The 21,848-nt window shown below is 40.5% G+C and overlaps 1 protein-coding gene across 1 annotated transcript in view; it reads left to right on the top strand.

Annotated features, from left to right (window-relative positions):
* Positions 1-16,423, top strand: part of plcb2 (phospholipase C, beta 2) — a 32,350-nt gene extending 15,927 nt beyond the window's left edge. Inside the window, exons 20-32 of the mRNA XM_089004860.1 lie at positions 353-517; positions 622-721; positions 885-989; positions 1,126-1,190; positions 2,164-2,692; positions 2,801-2,984; positions 3,701-3,842; positions 5,116-5,180; positions 5,672-5,719; positions 5,807-5,864; positions 10,343-10,426; positions 11,299-11,471; positions 14,916-16,423. Of these exons, the coding sequence (XP_088860986.1) occupies positions 353-517; positions 622-721; positions 885-989; positions 1,126-1,190; positions 2,164-2,692; positions 2,801-2,984; positions 3,701-3,842; positions 5,116-5,180; positions 5,672-5,719; positions 5,807-5,864; positions 10,343-10,426; positions 11,299-11,469 (1,716 nt within the window). The 3' untranslated portion in view covers positions 11,470-11,471; positions 14,916-16,423. The remainder of the gene's footprint in view (positions 1-352; positions 518-621; positions 722-884; positions 990-1,125; positions 1,191-2,163; positions 2,693-2,800; positions 2,985-3,700; positions 3,843-5,115; positions 5,181-5,671; positions 5,720-5,806; positions 5,865-10,342; positions 10,427-11,298; positions 11,472-14,915) is intronic.
* The last annotated feature ends 5,425 nt before the right edge of the window (positions 16,424-21,848 follow it).

Below are 21,848 nucleotides of genomic sequence, written 5' to 3'. Positions count from 1 at the left end.
GCGCCGTTCCCGAACCTGTTCGGCAGCATTTTCTTTTTTTCCATGTTAGCACTTTGTTCCAGCTTCAGCTCTTGTTAAAGCGCAATCAAAATCAATATGTATGTATTGTATTTTGGACAGCCACCCTCATTTCCAGCTCATATAACTCCAGACCCATATAATTTAGGAATTAACGCTTCTTCTGGTGAAAGAGGAGAGTCTAAGGTTTCTTATGCTGCAATATTCTGTGAGTTATTGAATTCCAGTGACAATGACAAAAACCCTGGCACTGGGGTGGGTACATTTTTGCACATGTCTGACAGTGAATGAGTTAAAAACAAAGCCCCCAAAAAATCCCATATGTCCTCACCAGATCTATTCAGGACAGTTTCTATCTGACAAGAGTGTCAAAACTGGAGTTGAGGTGGAGATCATTGGGCTGCCAGGAGACCCCAAGAAGAAATACCGTACCAAGTGGTCCATCACACCGAACTCTATTAACCCAGTATGGAACGAGGATCCTTTTGTGTTTGAAAAGGTTCCTGTCAGTTTACCTCACACACTCATAAATTACAGAAATGTGCTGACATAATTGACTTTTTCCATTGCCGCAATTTGATCGTTCACTATGATTTTCGATAGATTCTCCTTCCAGAAATGGCCTCTCTGAGAATGGCAGTCCATGAGGAAAATGGCAAATTCCTCGGACATAGAATCATTCCCCTTGACGCCATTCAATCCGGTCAGTCTAATGTCAACATGACAATTTAATCTGTATTCTCATCTGTATTCTCATGTAAATTCCTCCAAAACAGAAGCAAGGTCTTCAAGGCCGCCAGATTTTTTTGCCAATTTGTTAATCATTTGAATAGCGGCGTTTTTATACAGGTTTATCATGCCGGCAGGCTACCATCACATCTGCCTGCGCAGTGAAAGCAATGTGCCGCTCACTCTGCCTGCACTCTTTGTGTACATCGAGGTCAAGGACTACATTCCTGCAGCTTTTGCAGGTGTTTATTTATTTATTTATTTATTTATTTATTTGCTCTGTGGCTTTGAAATGAAATTGATTACAGTGACAGATGGAGTTTGGTTGTATTCAATGAAAGGTCCTCTTTTTTACGTGACTAAATGTTTATTTCTCAGATTTCACAGACGCCTTATTCAATCCAACAAAAGGCGCGGAGAAGACGACACGGATGCCAAAAGAGGTGCGTCAATAGTCAACATCTATGAGCTAAATAATTTGCAACATAGGCCTAGTCATAATTCTGTTTATATTTGAAAAGATTTGGTGATTTATGTGACTGTCGTGTTGCATTTGTCAGGTTGTGCTAATGTACTCTGACGTCATGTATTTTGAATTTGACATACCCGAAATAGAGTACATGTTGTTTGTCCTGCCTCAGTGTACAGCGGACCCCCATGTACAAACCAAGAGCAGAATTAGAGATTAGATTAGATTAGATTGGTTTTGTGTCATTTGAAATATTGGAGAAACAAATGGCATGGTGTTTAAAATCATAAGATTACAAAAGCAAGACATATTGTTTGAATCTGATGCAAATCAATGATCATTTATTGATTAATTGATTTTTTTTAATCATTTTGATCAATTTACTCATTTATTGCCATTCACAAATTTATTCGGGAATTCAAAATATGACGTAAAGCGCCATTCCTGAATTTGTTCGGGTTTTGTTTTGTCATGCTTGGGTGCCAATAAAGCGTTGGCCATGGCCTCTGGCAATGGCCTCTGGCACTGTTTTTTTCTTTTCTACAAGGGGGCAGCATTTCCCTTTTTTTCCATGTTAGTGCTTTGTTCCAGTTTCAAGCGCTATATCAACCAATAAGTATGTATTATATTTTGTACAGCTGCCCCCATTTCAGGATCAGATAATTCCAGACCCGTATAATTTAGGAATAATTCGTTTTTTTCTGATGAAAGAAGAGAGTTTAAGGTTCCTAACGCTTTATTGAATGTTTATGTAGTCCTAAAACTCAGCATTCTGTGGGTCCTGGAATTCAAGTGACAATGACAAAAACTCTGGCATTGGAGTGGACATATTTTTACACAAGTCTGGCAGTGAATGAGTTAATGAATTGAAGTCAACCATTGATGAGCATGTCTGCCCCCCTGACAAGTTGTGAGCTTCAGTGACATCACTTTTTGCACCCATGCAGTCATCCTCAGACTACGTTTCTCCTTATGAGCTACCTTTTGTGCCTCACACCGAAGTGTCAAAGGGAAAGCAACAAACAGGTAATGCTCCTTTAAAAAAAATCATCTCTTCATTTTTATTATTAATTTTTTGGTCACCGCTGTGCATCCCAGAGGAAGTGCCTTCTGAACTAAATGCACTCAGACCTGAGGTCAGTGCATCAACATCCCACGGTGCTTCACCTGAAACAAGTCAAGATGAAACTGAAGAAGAAAGCATGCCAGAAAATCTGCAACCCAAAGACCCTCCTCTGGCTCCTGAACTTGGAAGTTTCATAACCGAGACAATTCCTGGTGAAGTCATTGTCTCTGAAGAGGACATCATACAGCCTGAGATGACCATCAAAGTCACAGAGGAGTCGAGCAGTGACTCCATTCATTCCGAGCCCATTTCGAATGATAAACAAATCGAGAAGGAGGTTCAAGGAGAGCCATTAAGTGCTTCGCCGCAGTGTGTGGTGTCAGAACAATTGTCTGAAGCGTGTCGTAAAGGTATGTGGTGATGCCGTTGAAGTGAACAGATTGTCTTAAACAATGTGTTAATTTCTTCTCAAACGATGGTATCCATTGCTTACAAGAAAATCTTACATTTGCTGTTAGAAACACCTACCGTGACAACTGCAGAATTGACTCAGCACAAGAGCTACCAGAAGGTCATCAAGCGTCAGGAGAAAGAGACGAAAGAAGTGGAAAAGAAATATCAGAGAAAAACAGAAGATCTGAACCAGAAATATTCAGACGCTTTCAAGGCCTGCAAGAAGAAGGCCTCCTTGATGAAAAACGAGTGAGGGCATTTGTTTTTGATTGCTTTCTTTAAAAGGCCATTGCAGTCACTATTTAACTTCTTTTGGAATTTCACAGCAAAACTCTGACTTTTTTTGTTCTTTGTCACCCTGTACATTCTTCACCTGCTATTAGTCGTGGATAAGAATCGAGCCCCGCCGCAAACAGTGAAAATCCACAAACAATTGACACATGCCAAAAACGTTAACTCATTCACTGCCAGACGGTGTGTAAAAATGTGTCAACTCCAGTGCCAGAGGTTTTTGTCACTTTCACTGAAATTGCAGGACCCACAGAATATTGAGTTTGAGGACTATATAAACATTCAATGCAGCATAAGAAACCGTACACTCTCTTATTTCATCAGAAAAAAAGTTATTTCCGAAATTATATGGGTCTGGAGTTATCTGAGCTTGAAATGGGGGCGGCTGTACAAAATACAATACATATTGATTTCTATAGCGCTTTGACAACAGCTGAAGCATGGCCAAAAGGCAGATTTTGCCCCTTGTGGGAGGGAAAAACACTGCTAGAGATCTGACCAGTGCTTTATCGGCATCCCCTGCAAGAAAAACCAAAACCAGAACAAATTTCGGAATGGCGCTCCACGTCACATTTTCAATTCCCGAATAAATTGGCAGTGAAGGAGTTAATGAATAGCTCAGTGTGGTGACTGATAATGATCTGTTGTTCAATTGTTTTTCTGTTGTGCGGCAGGTCTCTGATTGGAGACCGCATGTCGGACTGTAGCCCCACAACAGTGCAGGGGCACAAACAAAAGATGCAGGCCGAGCTGTGCGCTCTGTGGTCGGAACGGTGTGATCACCTGAGGAGGAAGAAAGAGCAGTGTGCCACTGAGGTTTGTTTTTAACTCATACACAACATACAAGTGAAATTCAAATTGTAAAACTGAAATGCAATTATGGTAATCGGAAGTCTTTTTATTAGGTATTGGGGGGGGTCATAAATTTATTCCACGTTTTAATTTACTGTACCTCATTGAAGTGACTTGAGTAGACCTGAAATGTATGGAACTCATTCACTGCCATTCACAAATGTATTCGGAAATTGAAAATATGACCTAGAGCGGCATTCCCGAATTTGTTGGGGTTTTGTTTTTTTCTTGTTTGGGTGTTGATAAAGTGCTGGCCATGGCTTGTGACAATGTTTTTTTTCTTTTCCACAAGGGCAGCATTTCCTTTTTTCCATGTTTTTGTTGCAGCTTCAGCTGTTAAAGCGCTATATAAATCAATATGTATGTACCTTATTGTATTGTATTGTGTACAGCCACACCCATTTCAAGCTCATCTAACTCCAGACCCATATAATTTAAGAATTAACCCTTTTTTATGATGACAGAAGATGGTCTAAGGTTTCTTACGCTGCATTGAATGTTTATGTAGTCCTAAAACTCAATATTCTGTGAGTCCTGGAAGTCAAGAGACAATGACAAAAACCCTGGCACTGGAGCGGACACATTTTTGCACGTCTGGCAGTGAATGAGTTAAAAAAAGGTTACCAGAGACAAAAAGGAAAGAATTTGGTATGTGGATTACAGACGCTCCCCAATTTACGAACGAGATAGATTCCGAACGGTCGTTCGTGAAATGTATGTTTAAGGCTTATATCAATCTGTTTAATGTTTATATAAGTACATGTTTAAGGCTTGTATAAGTAACCTGCATTGGTTTGTACTGAAAACTAAACATGTAACCAAATATATGCTCTATAAATATACAGTATGTACATATACAACTGAAGAGAATACTACATATGTTACTCCAAAAATGTTTGTATGTACCGTTGTTTGTAACCCGAATGTTCGTAAGTAGGGGAGTGTCTGTATTTAAAAATATTTATGAATGACCCAACTGAAAAATACAATTATTATTATTATTATTATTATTATTATTATTATTATTATTATTATTATTATTATTATTATTATTATTGCTGTTGTGTGTTTGTGTGCATGTTTTTTTTTTGTTACTTAACAGTTGCATTTGTTTCAAATATTTCTGTAACCCTATTGCGCAAGAGAGATCAGTACATCTCGTTAGATGCGTGCATGTATACGTCACGGTGCCTGTTTTTCACTGAGAGGATGTCAAATTCTTCTTATGATGTGGCAGAGACTAGCGAAACTGCTGGAGATGGCCAGTGCAAGACACAGCATTGAACTGAAGACCTTGGAAAGGTGCGTCCTCACCTACAATACCCTCGAGACACGCTGAGTTTATTTAATCTGTGTTAGGATTATAGACTCCCTGCGGTGTTAATTTGTGAGGTAGAGGGAACGTGAGGTGACATCTTGTAATGAGAACAGCTCGAATAATGAATGAATCGCCGTGTGGTTCCTTGAACCTACTTTAGCCAGTTTATGGCATGGCGCGCTTGTGTGTCCGTGTGTGTATTTTGTGCCTGGGTGTGTGTTCCGAGTTCCCAGATGGCATATGGTTATCACAGGATAACTATTATCTGGAGGGTGTTTAAACAGTAGTGTTCAGCTGCGTTCTTCTCGCTTTCCACGTTGACACTATAACGACACACTGAAGCTCTCCTCCCACTCGAAAGAAAAAAGGTCACGTCTGCTGCAAACAGCTGTGCAGCAGTGCTTGAAAGGCTAAAGGTTGGTTTTTTTGAACAAATATAATCAGTGATGCTTTCTCATCATGGCTTTTTTTGCAGTGAAATCAAAAACAAGAAGAAGACAAAATCTTTTCCACACAAAGCCAAGTGAGTTTTTGAACCTTTAAAAAAAAATCTGCACTTGTCTAAGTGATAAAGTGAACATTTAAATATTAACCATAATTGTGTTGTCAGGCTGAAAAAAGCAACAAGTCGAGAACTGTTGGATGAGCCTGATGGATCTGATTGTATGGTAAGTCAGTGAAAATTATTTCCCGAGAAAAATAGAACATCCTCAGTCGATCCCGGCCGTCTTCGGGCAGTAGGTGGGGGACACCCTGAATCGGTTCCCACCCAATCGCAGGGCACACAAGAGAATCCAGGGATGCATATGGGCCGCGCACTTGCGCCATTGACGCATTTTGACAGCCACTGATGCAACTTTGTAACTACAATTCACAGGCACGGGCGCAAGTCTGTTACGATTAGCGCACAGTGCTACATGATCTGCGCCACGTATGACTTACTTCTGGTACAATAGATAAAGCAGGGGTGTCGAAGTCATTTTTGCCACGGGCCCCATTATAGTCATGGTTTCCTCTCAAGGGCCGTTATGAATTTGGGGAAGCCATTAGATGAGAATGTTTAATCCCCTCCACATATTACATATAGAGCGCACAACAAATTAATCAATGACGAGTTTTCAAATTTGAAGTCAAGAATAATGACTGTTATTGTGGTTTACATCCAAAAATATGAAATTTTGGTGAGAATTTTCGCAAGCATCATGGAATTTCACAAGTTTGATCTGCTTTAGCGGCTCGAAAAAAATGATGTGGGGGGCCGGATTTCGCCCCCGGGCCTTGACTTTCAAACCTGTGCGATGAAGAAATTTAGTTAAACAGCAATTGGAAATTGTTCGTTTTCCTTCAGAGGTTTTAACTTTTGTCGTCTGCCATCTTGCCTTACCGATATCTCGCCGTAATCGCCTTGCACTTGTTTCAGTGCGTTCCAAAGTCGTGGTAGAGGATATTTCGGGCTTTGACGTGACCCGCCGGAAACTGCCAAAAGGGCGAATCAAATATTAATTTACCCATGGTCCATTGCATTATTTACATCGAACATGGCATATGGTTGCAATATGGCGCATGAGAACAGCAGTAAAACTCAAAAACATTAAAAACAGGCAGCAAACAAATATATTGTCGTTTTTTGTGACAATTCGTTGCAGCAAATTGCTGTTCATGATTCGAATCTAGTGGATAAAGGGAATTATTTGGAAATCTTCAAACTAAAGACATTTAAAGGACAAGCGACGTCTCCGGACAAGTTGTGTCCATAATTTGTAAAATGGCTTCAAATGATTTCTACTGAGCGTAATTTACAAAAATTCCACCGCATATAGCTATATTTTATGTTTTCAAACTCACGCTGAATATTCTGGAAGTCTTGTTTTTGAGTTGGTGACAAGTCCCTACGTGACATCACTGTAGGAACGCCGCTGACCGAAAAAAAGGACACATTGTAGCAGTCCTTCCATCACGTCAATGCATTTTGCTGTGCTTGTTTGGTCTGAAAACGTCATGTTGCACCAAAAAGAGCCAGAAGAGGGTGACCAACCTCCATATAAGGAATTTATCAGCCTGTGGAAACGGGCTGATTAATTCCTCACAGGGAGCTTGGTCGCCATTTTCTGGGATGCCACATTGCAGTCCAGATGCCTCAAAATGACACGGAAGGACTTCTTTAATCAATTGCAACCATGTATGCTTTCCTCTTCAGAACTATTTGAATCATAGTCATAACTGGATGTGTAACAAGAAAGCTTATTCTCCGAATCTGAAGCCATTATTTTGATTCTCCAGCAATGCAAGACGTCTTGGCGTGACGTCACAAACTAGGGGCGGGACTTTCTGAAAATGCCCAATTCACAGTTCAATTTTTGCAGATTTTGGACACTTTAAGTCATTTTATTGGTGTTTTGCATTTGACTAAATAATATCATACTGCGTGTTTTGGGTATTTTAGATGCTATAAAACGTTTTTCTGATGTCAGTTAAGAAACAAAAAAGTGACGTTGGTTGTCCTTTAAGTAGACACTAGTAAGACATATTGTGCTACGTCTGTTCTCTTTGTCTTCTCTGTAATACCGTACAGTATACTAATTACACAGGATTGATTGTGTAGTAAAAGAAAAATAAAGAAAGTTGAAAAAGTTTGTTTATTTTATGTATGAATACATTCTTTGACTTGAATTAAAATTGTTGATATATTCGAAAAATAGATTAATCTCATATTTTTTTCATTTGCAATTTAGAAATATGCTACAATGTATTTATTTTGGCTTATGACAAACAGTTTTGTATATTTCGGCAATCTACTTCAATCGGACCCCATCTGTTTTACAATTTGGCCCCTTTTTCACACATCAGGGGGCCAACTGTGGCTCCTTTTTTTTAATTTCCCAAATGCATCCCTGAAGAGACGAACAACCACCCGCACTCACACACCTTGGGATCGTTTTGAACATTAAATTGGTCTGCCAGCGTACCCGAAGAAAATCCACACAGGTGCAAGGGGAAAATACCAACTCCATACAGTTTTTTTAATGAAACAGTTTTGCACATTTACAGTATACAGTTCACATTTTTATTTTACTATGCTTAGAATATCTTGTTTTCTATCCTTTCACCCCCCACACCCCATACCCTTTCAAATTTCTGCTGCGGACTGCAAAATAAAGGTTTTGTGATTCTGATTCTGAAGGGGATGGAACTAACGACCTCTGCACTGTAACCCGTCATCACTGGATTGTCGATTGCTCAAATGTAGATCATTTAATTTGTATTCTTTCACTCTTTTCTTAACTCCAAAGAAATAGCCAATTACTGCGATGTGAATTATATTTCTTTAACATTCTCAATTTAAAAGAAAAAGGGATGATGCTTTATGCCCCACGGACACGTGAGTGTGTCTGGAAGGTTAATCTGACAGCTCACTCATCTTCATCTAACACGTTGAAGAGTCACTATGGTAACAACGAGGCAGATTGTCTTGTGATTTGAAAAAAAAAGAAAAAGAAATCACTCTCTGTATGTCATCCAACGGGTTGTTGATCAATACAGATATAGTGCATACAGGCACAGGCAGTCTTTCTGACCATAACGCCTGGCCCGGCCCATTACTCAGACGTTGTTTACTGGAGGGTGTTTAATCCACGTGTGGCCTATGACTCAACCCCCCCATTGCTCTCCTCCGTCGGCTCATCAAGATTCAGAGATGGAGCATTTTGGCTTCAACTTAACTCCATGCTTCACCGTCCACTCTTAACCATCCTCACCTCTTGTTTGTTAAGGTCGCCGAGCATCTCATTTTGTCCTATTGAATCAGCGTCAGCTCATTAATTTCACCGCCGCAATAAGATGTTTAATCAGCAGGGCCGCGGCGCTGACTAAATGTGCGCAATTAGCCTAAATATCTCGCAGATGCATGACCTGCTATGACTTCAATGTATTGATCCTCATGCTCAGATTTTCTCCCAAGGGCGCATTTCTCTCAAGAATTGACACACGCATAACCCGCCTTAAGTGGGAGATAACAGGGAGCCACCAACTGATCAGGTTTTTTTATTTATGTACAGTGATACCTCTGCTTACAAACGTAAACATAAAGTTCGTCTGCCAAGCATTTATTTCCCATAAGAAACCATTAAAAATGAGAATAATCAGTTCCCTGGTCCTCATAAAACATAATTTTCTACTAAATAAGCCTTAAAACTACACAAAATATACCTTATTTTATGTATAATACATGTGCTATTATATTGTAATTAAAGGAATAAACTGTACTGTATAATAAAGTTGTTTTATTTACTTTTGTGATGGTAGTTGTTAATGGATGACGACCTTCCAGGTTGCCTCTTGACCCACCTTCAAGTGCCATCTCAAAACCCAACTATTTAAAATTGCATTTTCTGTGTAGTTTTCTCTCGTTTCTATATATATTGTATTTTATTTATTGCATTCTATTGTGATTGTATTTTATTTATGATAGTACCTATGCTTGTCTGTGGCTGTAAAGTGTCCTTGAGAGTGCATTGAAAGGTGCCTAAAATGTAATGCATTATTATTATTATAGATAATATCTGAGTGAATTTGCCGTGCTTTCTCAGTAATAATACCCTCACTCACAATGTCCCCTGCTAACTGCTTTTCGTTAATCCAAATCAACAGAAGTTTTTCAACCTCTTCTATTGCCTGAGACCGTTGCTTAGACAACACAGAAACACCTTTAGCCACACGTCGCAATGGTCCACTTAACATACTGGTACTGGGACGCTAAGTCACGTACACCTCTTTTGTGTTTCTCGATGATCTACTTCTGCTCGACCGCAATTTTGTTTTGTGTCCTCTTCGGCTGAACATTAGCCTGTGGTGGGGTCTTTTTCGGTCCCATCATAGCAAAAGTACTACACTCGATAACAAACCACGTATGCACTCTAGGAAAGGGATAAAAACTAGTCCGTCGACCATGTGGTTTGGTGTTCATCCGCCGAAAACTAGTCCACCAGCCACCGTGGCGCTACGTATGGTTTTGTTCGTTTGCCGAAAACTAGTTCGTATGCCAAGATTATATTCTCGCGAATTTAATGTTCGTAAAGTGAAAAGTTTATAAGCTAAAACTTTGGTAAATTGAGGTATCACTGTATTTATTTTTGATGTTGTGTTACAGTCTTGCGAGTACAGCACGCAGCAAGAGACTCTGATGGCAAAACAGGCGGCCATGCTGGAGGAGATCAAGGCTCTCACTAATCAGGTACAAGCTGACACGCTTTTCGTAACCTTTTCAAAGCTCACGCTGATGTTGCTGCGTGTGTCACCACCTTTTGTATTTCACACACCAAAAAAAAAACCCAACAACACGCATCTCAAATTATATTTCTCCTCCCTTCGTACAGAAATGTTTCTTTCCTGTACAGACTTGCTTATCGATAACCCTCACGATCCGTCATCGGGGTGCTGCTATGTGACACATTTTTTTGTTTGAGTGACTCAATTCCTCCGCTCAAAACGATGTGTTTTTTTTTTTTTTTTTTTATTGTGACATTCCAAGTTGGAAAAATAATAAGTGTTGGACAGTTTTAGACGGTGACGGCAGTGCAGAGGCCAGATGGAAAGCACTTCTCACCACAACTGGTGTTTTTGAAATTGAGGGAATTATTCAAATCGGAACAAGTAGATAAACAGCACTATTACAAAAAACAAACAAACAAACAGTTTGTTCTTCATGGTTTTTCTCTGTCAGTCTGCTAAGTATGTCGTGGTTGCTCTTTGAGCCGTGTCATCGGTTCAAGTGCAAGATGCCTGTTTTGGTTGACTCGAGCTGAGGAGGTTTCATATTCAATTTGAAGTGAATGTACGGACCACATTGAGAAATGGTTTCTCCCCCCTCTTTATTGATCTCAGTGATCTCAGAATAAAAATGGATGCTGTGTTTTAAAGTGTTTTTCCTGCTAGAAGCATTAAACGCAGTGAGAGCACTGATTGTTGCAACTCTTTTCTTGCAACTTTTGGACTATTGATCAAAAATAATGACAGATTGATTTGATAATTGATTCATTGTCCATAAATAAATTCAATGTTGCGCTGCTTGAAATGTTATTCACACCTCTATCGGTGTGTCTGTAGCTTAATCAGGAGGCCTTGAAAGACCGCGAAGACAAAATGAGGTCTCTTCCAGCAGAGGTGATGGAGGCTGTTAATGCCTGTGTGAGCATCCACTTCCCCGAACTCATTGACAAGGCGGCCAACAATAAAGCTGAAGGGTCAAACATCTACGGAGATGTCTTTCTAGGCTAAAGGTACATTTACTTTCTGAACCCTGGTCCTTAAGGACTTTCTATTACGGGAGCTTTACGAAGGAGTGTAATATCCTATCTATCTATCTATCTATCTATCTATCTATCTATCTATCTATCTATCTATCTATCTATCTATCTATCTGTCTGTCTGTCTGTCTGTCTGTCTGTCTGTCTGTCTGTCTGTCTGTCTGTCCGGCTGGCTAGCAGTCTGGCTAGCTGGCTACCTAGCTGTCTGGCTAACTAGCTAGCCGAATAGCTATCTAGCTGTCTGGCTAGCTCTGTGGCTAGCAGTCTGGCTAGCTGGATAGCTAGCTGTCTGGCTAACTAGCTAGCCAAATAGCTATCTAGCTGTCTAGCTAATTGGGTAGCTAGGTGTCTAGCTAGCCAGTTAGTTAGACAGCTAGATAGCTAGCTAGACAGCCAGCTAGCTAGCTGTCTGGCTGGCTTGCTAGGTGGCTGTCAAGCTGGCTGTCGAGCTAGCTAGCTGTCTAGTAGATCTAGTACAGATATATAGTCTATCTGTATAGTTAGTTAGCTATCTAGCTCGTTGTCTGTCGATCGATCTATCGAACTATCGATCTGCGAAAGAGATAAGTCGTGGACAAAATTACTGGAGGAATATGATGCAAATAACGTGGACATTTGCATGAATCAATATGTGCCTGCATTAAAATGAGGATCACGTTAGGTTGTGCACATTTTACTTGTGGTCAGCAATGCAAATCCTTTCTCGTGAGCCACAGGTGCTTGGACTGAACCTGTGACCCGTGAGGGGAAAATATAAGTAATAAGAATAAGAATAAGAATAAGAAGCTTCAATGAACCACTTGTACCTGTTTGACTCCTCGAGATGGGACTTTTGGTTTAAAGAAAAGGATTTAAGAAACTGTATCACTGTATTTTATGCCCAACATTACAACAATTAGGAACATCTGAGAAATGTTGCTCTATCGTTTTAAACGACATGTCCAGTTGTGCAAGGAAGCAAAGAAGGGGACCAAAATTGCTATTAGGAACGTCAGGGAGAGGTGCATGGTTTAATCAGCCAAAACATAAAGAGCAAGCATCAAACTGCAATATGAAACCTTATGATGGCTTTTCAATGCTCCAACAGCACAGAATCCCCACCTCGGGCGAATAAGAAAACCTTTCTTTCCAGGGAGCAGCTTTCAAAACCAATCCATAACAAAGACACATGCCATTTGTTCCCCACTCAAACGCCGCGCCAAACACGGTACATTAAAATAAGATGCACAAAGCAATGTCCTCATCAGTGAGAGCCACTTACTTCTTCAAGTGTTGACACACACTCGCATGCATTTATTAATGAACACAGATTTCTCTCTGACTCACCATCAAATGCAATCTGGCCACTTCCCTCACTTCCTGTTTTTCCTCGCTCCGGTCCGTACATTCTTTTTCATTCTCAATCAAACTAATTGACTGGCATCGATGAGAAGGTTTCTTCAGCCGTCATCTGTACAAAAGTGAAGGTTTCGGACGTTTCGCCTCCTATCCAAGAGACTTCGTCAGCGAACTAAAGTCTGACTGGTCGTATCGGCCCCATTTATATATCCCTAATGTCCAGACCTAGTGGTGCCGGACACAGCTATGATAGGTCCCTACTCTCAGGTTTCTTATAAAACAACAAAATCCTTCATTAAACCGGTCTGGTGGTGTGAGGTTCAATTTGGATCGTTCATACAATAGCCTGCTCAGGCAAAACAGGTTAGGCAACTTTCGCAATGCTGATGAGGGTCGTTATGCTGATGAGGTGATACCGGGGGGTGTGGGGGTAATAGGCCAATCGTTAGTCAGGAATGTAGGAACAATCAGTGGGGCCACAGGGGGGGGTCCCGCGCCCCCCCCCCCCCCCCCCAACCTGAGAGTAGGGACCTATCATAGCTGTGTCCGGCACCACTAGGTCTGGACATTAGGGATATATAAAAGGGGCCGATACGACCAGTCAGACTTTAGTTCGCTGACGAAGTCTCTTGGATAGGAGGCGAAACGTCCGAAACCTTCACTTTTGTACAGATGACGGCTGAAGAAACCTTCTCATCGATGGACCACTCCAGTACGACTGAGAGCTTACACAGACGTAATTGACTGGCATTTAAGATGGGATCCGAGATGGACGACACAGCTTGTGACTCGGAGTTCCGCCACCTCTTGCACAACACAGATGAACTGTGAGTTTCTCCAGTGTGAAGTGATGCGAGATGGAGATCAAACCAGGTGACGTTTGGCCACCCGGTTACAACGGAAGAGAGATAAATACGAAAAGAAAAAAAAAATACTGTACTGGGAAGCTACATAAGCAGATGTCCATCACATCTACAACAAACCATAAATTGGTTGATTAACTGGACTGGAAAGGATTCAGAAGATTTTTTTTAAATAATTATTGAGAAAATGGATATTTAACTAATTCACTCCAGTGCCAGTGTTTTTGTCATTGTCACTTGAATTCCAGGACCCACAGAATATTGAGTTTTAGGACTACATACATCCCTAATGGACAAAGGTGGCGGTGCCAGACCTCTGCTCTGATAGGTCCATGCTCTAAGGTTGAGGGAGCTCTGGTATCACCTCATCATGCTGATGAGGTGATAACAGAGATAATGGGGCAATCAGAGCCAGGCTTAGACATTAGGGGTAGTCAGACAGAACAAAAGAAGTAATCAGATTAGCTTCAGGGAGTCATCCACTGCTCCTCCAACCTTAGAGCAGGGACCTATCAGAGCAGAGGTCTGTCACCGCCACCTCCGTCCATTATATATATATATATATATATATATATATATATATATATATATATATATATATATATATATATATATATATATATATATATATATATATATATATCGATAGTCCCGATTATATCGATATTATTTTTATGCACGCACGGAGAAAATTACATGCAAACAGGGTCGGATATATCGATAGTCCCGGTTATATCGATATTTTTTCGGACTCCCTTGAATATCGATATAACGAGACTTTACTGTATATATATATATATATATATATATATATATATATATATATATATATATATATATATATATATATATATATATATATGGCCAGAGTTTCCAGCACAACTTTAGTTCGCTGACGAAGCTTTTTGGATGAGGAGCGAATTGTCCGACACCTTCAAAGAAGTACAGATGACGGCTGAAGAAACCTTTTCATCGATGTTCAAGAGCAAACTTTTATTTGGATCACAGAAAAGTGGGACCAATTGTGCATAGAATCTTTGTCCACGGTGCTTTATTTATTTCCAAGTGTTGCAATCAATGCACCTCCAGTGCAACACAATAAAGGGCCAAAACTGGGGGAGGGGAACATATGCTTCTTGGTTATATAATCACACATGACATGACCAGTGCTTTTGAGTAGTGCTTTTGTTTTTATTCCTCTGGTGTTCTCTGAGAGGAGCCACAAAAGGTGGGGAAGTCATGGTCTTGAGTCCATCTTGCCATGAAGAGGATGCCATCTTGGATGAATACTAAGCAGCGCCCACACCTCCCACACGTCCTCCGACTGTTAAAGCTTTGCAAGTCACAGAAGTTGTGTGTGTGGGCATGTGTGTGTATACGGTATTAGTGCTTGTGTTAGATTCTTCACACAATACCTTTACCACATTTCATATGTGGTTTGGAACAAAAATAAAAACGAAGACCAGGGTGGCGTCAGCCGTCAGTCAGCAAGTACTCTCACGAGTCTTTCTTTTTTTTTTTTAATTATTTTTGTGTTTTATTTTGTCACTTTGAGTTGTCGTGTGGAACGGATACAGATTGTTTTGCAGCATTTTTGGTCGTGAAATTCATCAAGGAGGAGAGTGTGCTGAGAAGTTGTGCCTTTTCAGCAGCACCGATATTTCAGCACTGTTTTTGATTTGGGAGGGATGTCGGTGCACTTGTAATGGACAGAATTTTTACAGCCCCGCTTTGTTCAGCGGAAAGATCGGTGCTGTTGGACACTCTGCGACTGGTTGGATGCATGGCTTGAACCCGCGATGAGAAAAAAGGAGCATCGATGCATATGTGGAACTGTCGCAGTTCGGAATTGAAGCGGATTTACGTAGGACAGGAGAATTTCTTTTCGTCAATGGATGCTACAGCTTTGTGTTTGCTTTCAAAACTTAGCTTGTAGCAGACGTGCACATTCCACCATGACGTCCCCGATCCACTGATGAAAAAGACGCATTGATTGTCTCCTTTTTCATCTAGAATTGCTTCATACAACAAAGTGGGTCCAGAAAGTGCTTAACATTGAATGACTGTTTGTGTTTTTGTGTTGTCTCACATTATTTGTTATTTATTTATTTATTTCTTGTTTTTGAGTTCAAGATTGCGCCATGAGAGTGGCTGCCTTTACAGTAGGTCTTGTGTTTTGTTTTTCTACTTCTTCGTTTCCTTTCTGATCGGACTATTTTATCTATGCACATTCTAAAACATTCAATGTTTGTTATAAACCACTCATTTATATGTCTAAGTTTAGTCTACGTTGTTATGATATATATATATATATATGTGTGTGTGTGTGTGTGTGTGTGTGTGTGTGTGTGTGTAGTTTACCTTATAACTTCATGTATTTATAGTGTATACACTTATATCATGATTCAGTCTAATGTTCCACGCCTTAAGTCACAGCCGATTGGCTCCCTTTGAAATGAGGTCATTCCCGCTAAGGTATAAATAACATCCTTTTTTTCTTCACTGGTCCCTTTGTGTCTCTCTTGCTCGGCGCTCTGGCTGAATAATAAATCTTTTTTGTATATCACCTTACTCCCTGATATTTTGACGACACAAATGAAGAACTGAACCGGAAGAAGAACAAGATTTAATCTCAAAAGATTCAAATCTAACACTTTCCTCTTACCTTCATCACTTTGCTGCTGTGAAATGTAAATGTTTCCACTGTGAGACTAATAAAGGCTAATGCAATCCAATCCAAACAACAAAGTTTCACTTCCAAGTGTCCCTTTGTCATGAGTGTGAGTAAAAAAGAAGACAAATTCTAGGCTCGCCCGCTCTGCAATCCGCCTTGGTTGTCTGAATGTTAAAGGACAACCGACGTCACTTTTTGGTTTCTTAACTGACATCAGAAAAACATTTTATAGCATCTAAAATACCCAAAACACGCAGTATATTTTTAGTCAAATACAAAAACCCAATAAAAATGACTTAAAGTGTCCAAAATCTTCAAAAATTGAGCTGCGAATTGGGCATTTTCAGAAAGTCCCGCCCCCAATTTGTGACGTCACGCCAAGACGTCTTGCATTGCTTAAGAATCAAAACAATGGCTCCAGTTATGAATATCATTCAAATATTTCTGAAGAGGAAAGCATACATGTTTGCAATCGATTAAAGAATTTATTCCATGCCATTTTGAGGCAACATTGGGGAGAAACGATCACTAGAAAAGAGGCACAAAATGGCCACCTCCGTTTCCACAGGCTGATAAATTCCTGATATGGAGCTTGGAAGCCCTCTTCTGGCGGCTTTTGGGTGCAACACGAGGTCCCCAGACTAAACATTACAGTAAAATACATTGACGTGATGGAAGGACCGCTACAATGCGTCTTTTTTCGGTCAGGGAGCGTTCCTTTAGTGACGTCACGTACGGACTCGTCACCAACTCAAAAACAAGACTTCCTGAATATTCAGCGCAAGTCTTAAAACGTAAAATATATCTATATGCGGTGGAATCTTTTTAAAATACGCTCAGTAGAAGTCATTTGAAGCCATTTTACAAATTATGGACACAACTTGTGCGGGAGACGTCGGTTGTCCTTTAAAGGCTCTGACCGGAAAGCCTTGTCAGAGATGTAAATGGTGTCTTTTCTCCAAGACACGTGTAATTACACACCCACATACGGCTGGGCTAGAGATCACTGAATTACCTATATTTTAGCAGGAGATGAGTAAGGAGTGATTCATTGTGCTTTTGTAGACTCGACTTCCATTTTCATACTGTGCTACTCTACTTTTCACTCCTACTAACTTACACGGGTGAGCTGCTTAGCCTAGTTTACAACTATTGGGGGGGAAAAAACAGGAACGTACTCCAAACTCTTGCAAGTGATTATTACAGATATGTGACTGGAACTGATTTGCACTTCAATGACTGTTGCTTAATGAAACAATCGCTTCTCTTCTTTCGGAAATAATGACAAACTCACTGCATGTGTATCCAATGCAATTCATATTTAACTCATTCACTGCCATTGCAATTTATTCGGGAATTGAAAATATGGCATGGAGCGCCATTCCCAAATATGTTTTTCGATTTTCTTGCGGGGGGATAAAACGCTGGTCAGACCTCTGGCAATGTTTTTTTTCCTTCCACGAGGGGGCAGCATTTAGCTTTTGTACAGCCGCCCCCTCTTGCACCTCATATTACAGTCACTCCCTTACGAACATTTGAGTGACGAACAACGGTACATACGAATCTCTCCTGTTGTACATGTACAGTACATATATTTACAGAGCATATATTTTATTAAATGTTTATTTTTCAGGGCAAATCAATACAGGTTACTTATACAAGCCTTAAAGGACAACCGACGTCTCTGTACAAGTTGTGTCCATAATTTGTAAAATTGCTTCAAATGACTTCTACTGAGCGTATTTTACCTTTTAAGACTCGCGCTGAATATTCCGGAAGTCTTGTTTTTGAGTTGGTGACGAGTCCACACCCTACGTCACTGAAGGAACGCCCCTGAGCGAGAAAGGACATACCTTGCATCACCTCAATGCATTTTGCGGTACTTTGTTTGGTCTGAAAACTTCGTGTTGATCCGTGTTGATGGCGAAATTAGAAGGAAAACACATAACGCAATGGTGTGTTGCCCCGAGACAACTATTAGATATTCGCTGACAAAAATTCCAAGTTGAAGAATCAACCAATTTCCAATGGAGCTCTGGCGCCATCTTCTGCATTTTCTGTGATGCTACACATCAGTTTTGATCACTCAAAATGCCCCTGAAGACCTTCTTTAATCGATTGCAAACATTTATACTTTCCTCTTCAGAACTATTTGAATCATATTCATAACTGGATGTGTAACACGAAAGCATATTCTCCAAATCTGAAGCCATTGTTTTGATTCTCGAGCAATGCAAGAGGTCTTGGCGTGACGTCACGAACTGGGGGCGGGACTTTCTGAAAATGCCCAATTCGCAGCTCAATTTTTTTGCAGATTTTGGACACTTTAAGTCATTTTTATTGGTGTTTTGCCTCCATCCGTTTTCCATACCGCGTATTACTCATTCGGGTCGCAGGGGGTGCTGGAGCCTATCTCAGCTGTCTTCGGGCACGAGGCGGGTGACACCCTGAATTGGCTTCCCAGCCAATCGCAGGGCACACAAAGACAGACAACACAAAGTCACTCTCACACTCACACCTAGGGACAATTTGGAGTTGTCAATCTGCATGCCATGCATGTTTTTGGAGTGTGGGAGGAAACCGGAGAAAGCCCACGCGGGTCCGGGGAGAACATGCAAACTCCACACAGGGAGGCCAGACCGGTACACGAACCGGCATTTGACTAAAAATATCAGCCTGCGTGTTTTGTGTATTTTAGATGCTATAAAACGTTTTTCTGATGTCAATTAGGAAACAAAAAAGTGATGTCGGTTGTCCTTTAAACATGTATGTATATAAACCTTAAACATACTTATATAAGCTTTAAACTTGCATTCCATACAAAATATCGCATTGAAGCAACTTAAGAACAAATTCACCTTACGAACACTGTTCGAAACGTACCTCGTTCGTAAGTTGGGGAGTGTTTGTACTCCAAACCCATATAACTTAGGAATTAACTCTTTTTTTTCTGCTGAAAGAAGAGAGACTATGGTTTCTTACGCTGCATTCAATGTTTATGTATTCCTAAAACTCAATATTCTGTGGGTTCTGCAATTTGAGTGAAAATGACAAAAACCCTGGCACTGGAGTGGACATATTTTTCTCACATCGTCTGGCAGGGTTAAAGATGAATTTTCTGAGTGAAGCCAGTAAACTAATAGTCAGCGAAGAGTGTCCTTTGGAACTACTGAGCAAAGGAGGGGCAAATATATTGACCACAAAGAATTGTGTGAATATATCCCAATTACAAAAGCTATCCAGTGCACGAGGAATAAATAAAAAGAGAATGGAGAAATTGGAAGAATGAGAGGTCAAGTTGTTGCTCCTTCTGATTTGTGCAATTTGATGTTGCCACGGCAGGTCACTGGCATGATTTCTTTGACACCAACAAACAGGCATGAAATGACAAAAATATTGAGTTTTTTTTTTATTGTGTACAGTAATCTCTCGTTTTTTTCGGTAATAGGGACCAGGACCACCCGCAATAGACAAAAATCCGCAAAATGAAGTTATATAATAATAACCCACATGATACGACAGTGGGGCGGCGTGCTGGGCAGGGCTGAAAAGATGCACAGCCAATCTAAATTTTCCCTGAAAAAAAAAATCTGTGATGTACTGAAACCGCGAGAAGTAATAATAATAATACATTTCATTTATAAGTGCCTTTCAAAACTCTCAAGGTCACTTTACAGTCACAGGATATGTTTTTTTTTTTCTGTGGGTGAGCAGCGGCAGCCACATGCACCAGCGTTCACTCAACCCGGAATTACTCAAATAGATAGAACGTTAGCTAGAAAGTAAACCGCGAAGTAGCCAGCGTCATGTTATGTCATGTGTGATGTTATTAAAGACAATGTTAAAAATTCAAGTTCTTGTAAGTGTATATAAATCATCGATGAGCAAATACAATCTCACCACATTGGCTCTGTGTGGCAGCTTTGTGCCTGGAGTCACTGGTGATGAGAAAATCCCGATTTCAGCAGGGGAAACGCATTTTAAATCGCATAGCGAAGCACCATTGTGTCAGTTGAAGTGCCTTTCATGACAAAGGGAATCACCTGGCACCTGCACATATATCAGAACGTGTTTATAAGTGATTGAGAGTCCTCCACAACCTGCCCCCACCTGAAAAGAGAAAGCCACCAAAATCAAATAAGGAGGCGCAGGAACAAGACAGAAAAAAAACCGCAGCGTGCCAGCACATAACCATCACAGGTTGAAAACATTTTCCACCTAACATTGACCCATGGGGCACACCATGCAAAATTTCAGTGGGAGCCGTAACAGTGAGCGAGAGCAAATTCCAGTTTACTTTGGGCAAGAGACACTTCTGGGCTCTGGATTGGTCAACAATCGATAAATCCATTAGTTCTGAAGTAATCTGTTCAAACATCTGAGCCAGATAGCAAAACTAAAGTCTATGATTTCATCAATTCATCCATCTATTTTCTCATTCGCTTCTCTTGACAAATGTCATGGGGCACGCTGGAGCCAATAATAATAATACATTTTATTTCAAGCGCATTTCAAAGCTCTTAAGGATACTACAGTCACAGACAAGTATAGATGCTATAATAAATAAAATACAATTATAAATAGAATACCATCAATAAAATACAATAATAAATAGAAACAAGACAAAAAAATGCAATTTTTAATAGGTGGGTTTTGCGATAGGATTTGAAGGTGGGAAGAGAATCGATGTTACGAATGTTGGGAGGAAGTGAGTTCCAGAGTTTGGGGGCAGAGCAGCTGAAAGCTCTGTCCCCCATCGTGCTGACACGGGCAGGGGGGGCACACAGACGTGGAGGAGGGAAGAGGATCTGAGGGAACGAGAGGGAATAGAAATTTGAAGAAGGTCAGATAGGTATGGGGGGCAAGGTTATGGATAGTTTTAAAAATAAAGAAGAATTTTAAAGTTGATTCTACATTTGACCGGGAGCCAGTGTAGCTCTTGGAGGACGCGGGTGATGTGGTGAAAGGATGAGGTTCTGGTGATGATCCAGGCTGAAGAATTATAATAATAATAATAATAATACATTTAATTTACAGGCGCCTTTCTGAACACCCAAGGACACTTTACAATAAAAACAATACATAAAACAACAAAACCATAAAGAAAACGATAAATAATAAAATAGCAGATTAAACTAGACCATGAAAGCAAGTTTAAACTGGTGGGTTTTGAGGTGAGATTTGAAAGTAGGAAGGGAGTCAATATTACGGATGTTGGGTGGAAGTGAGTTCCGGAGTTTGGGACCAGCACGGCTGAAAGCTCGGCACCCCATCGTGGTGAGACGGGCAGAGGGCATACAGATTCACTTCTCTTGAAAAACGTCATGAGGCACACCGGAGACTGTCCCAACTGTCTTTGGGCACCTTGAACCATTTGCCAGCCAATCACAGACTTTCATCAGTTTACAAAAGCCAACGCAATCCCTCGTTTTTCACAGTTAATGGGGACGAAAAAAATCTTCGGGGCACTGAAAC

The sequence above is a fragment of the Hippocampus bargibanti genome, linkage group LG09, assembly GCF_051943395.1.
Source record: "Hippocampus bargibanti isolate YZ-2025 linkage group LG09, ASM5194339v1, whole genome shotgun sequence".
In the NCBI taxonomy this organism is placed as follows: domain Eukaryota; kingdom Metazoa; phylum Chordata; class Actinopteri; order Syngnathiformes; family Syngnathidae; genus Hippocampus; species Hippocampus bargibanti.
The sequence above is the reverse complement of the archived record's forward strand: the minus strand, read 5'-3'. Positions and strand labels throughout refer to the sequence as shown.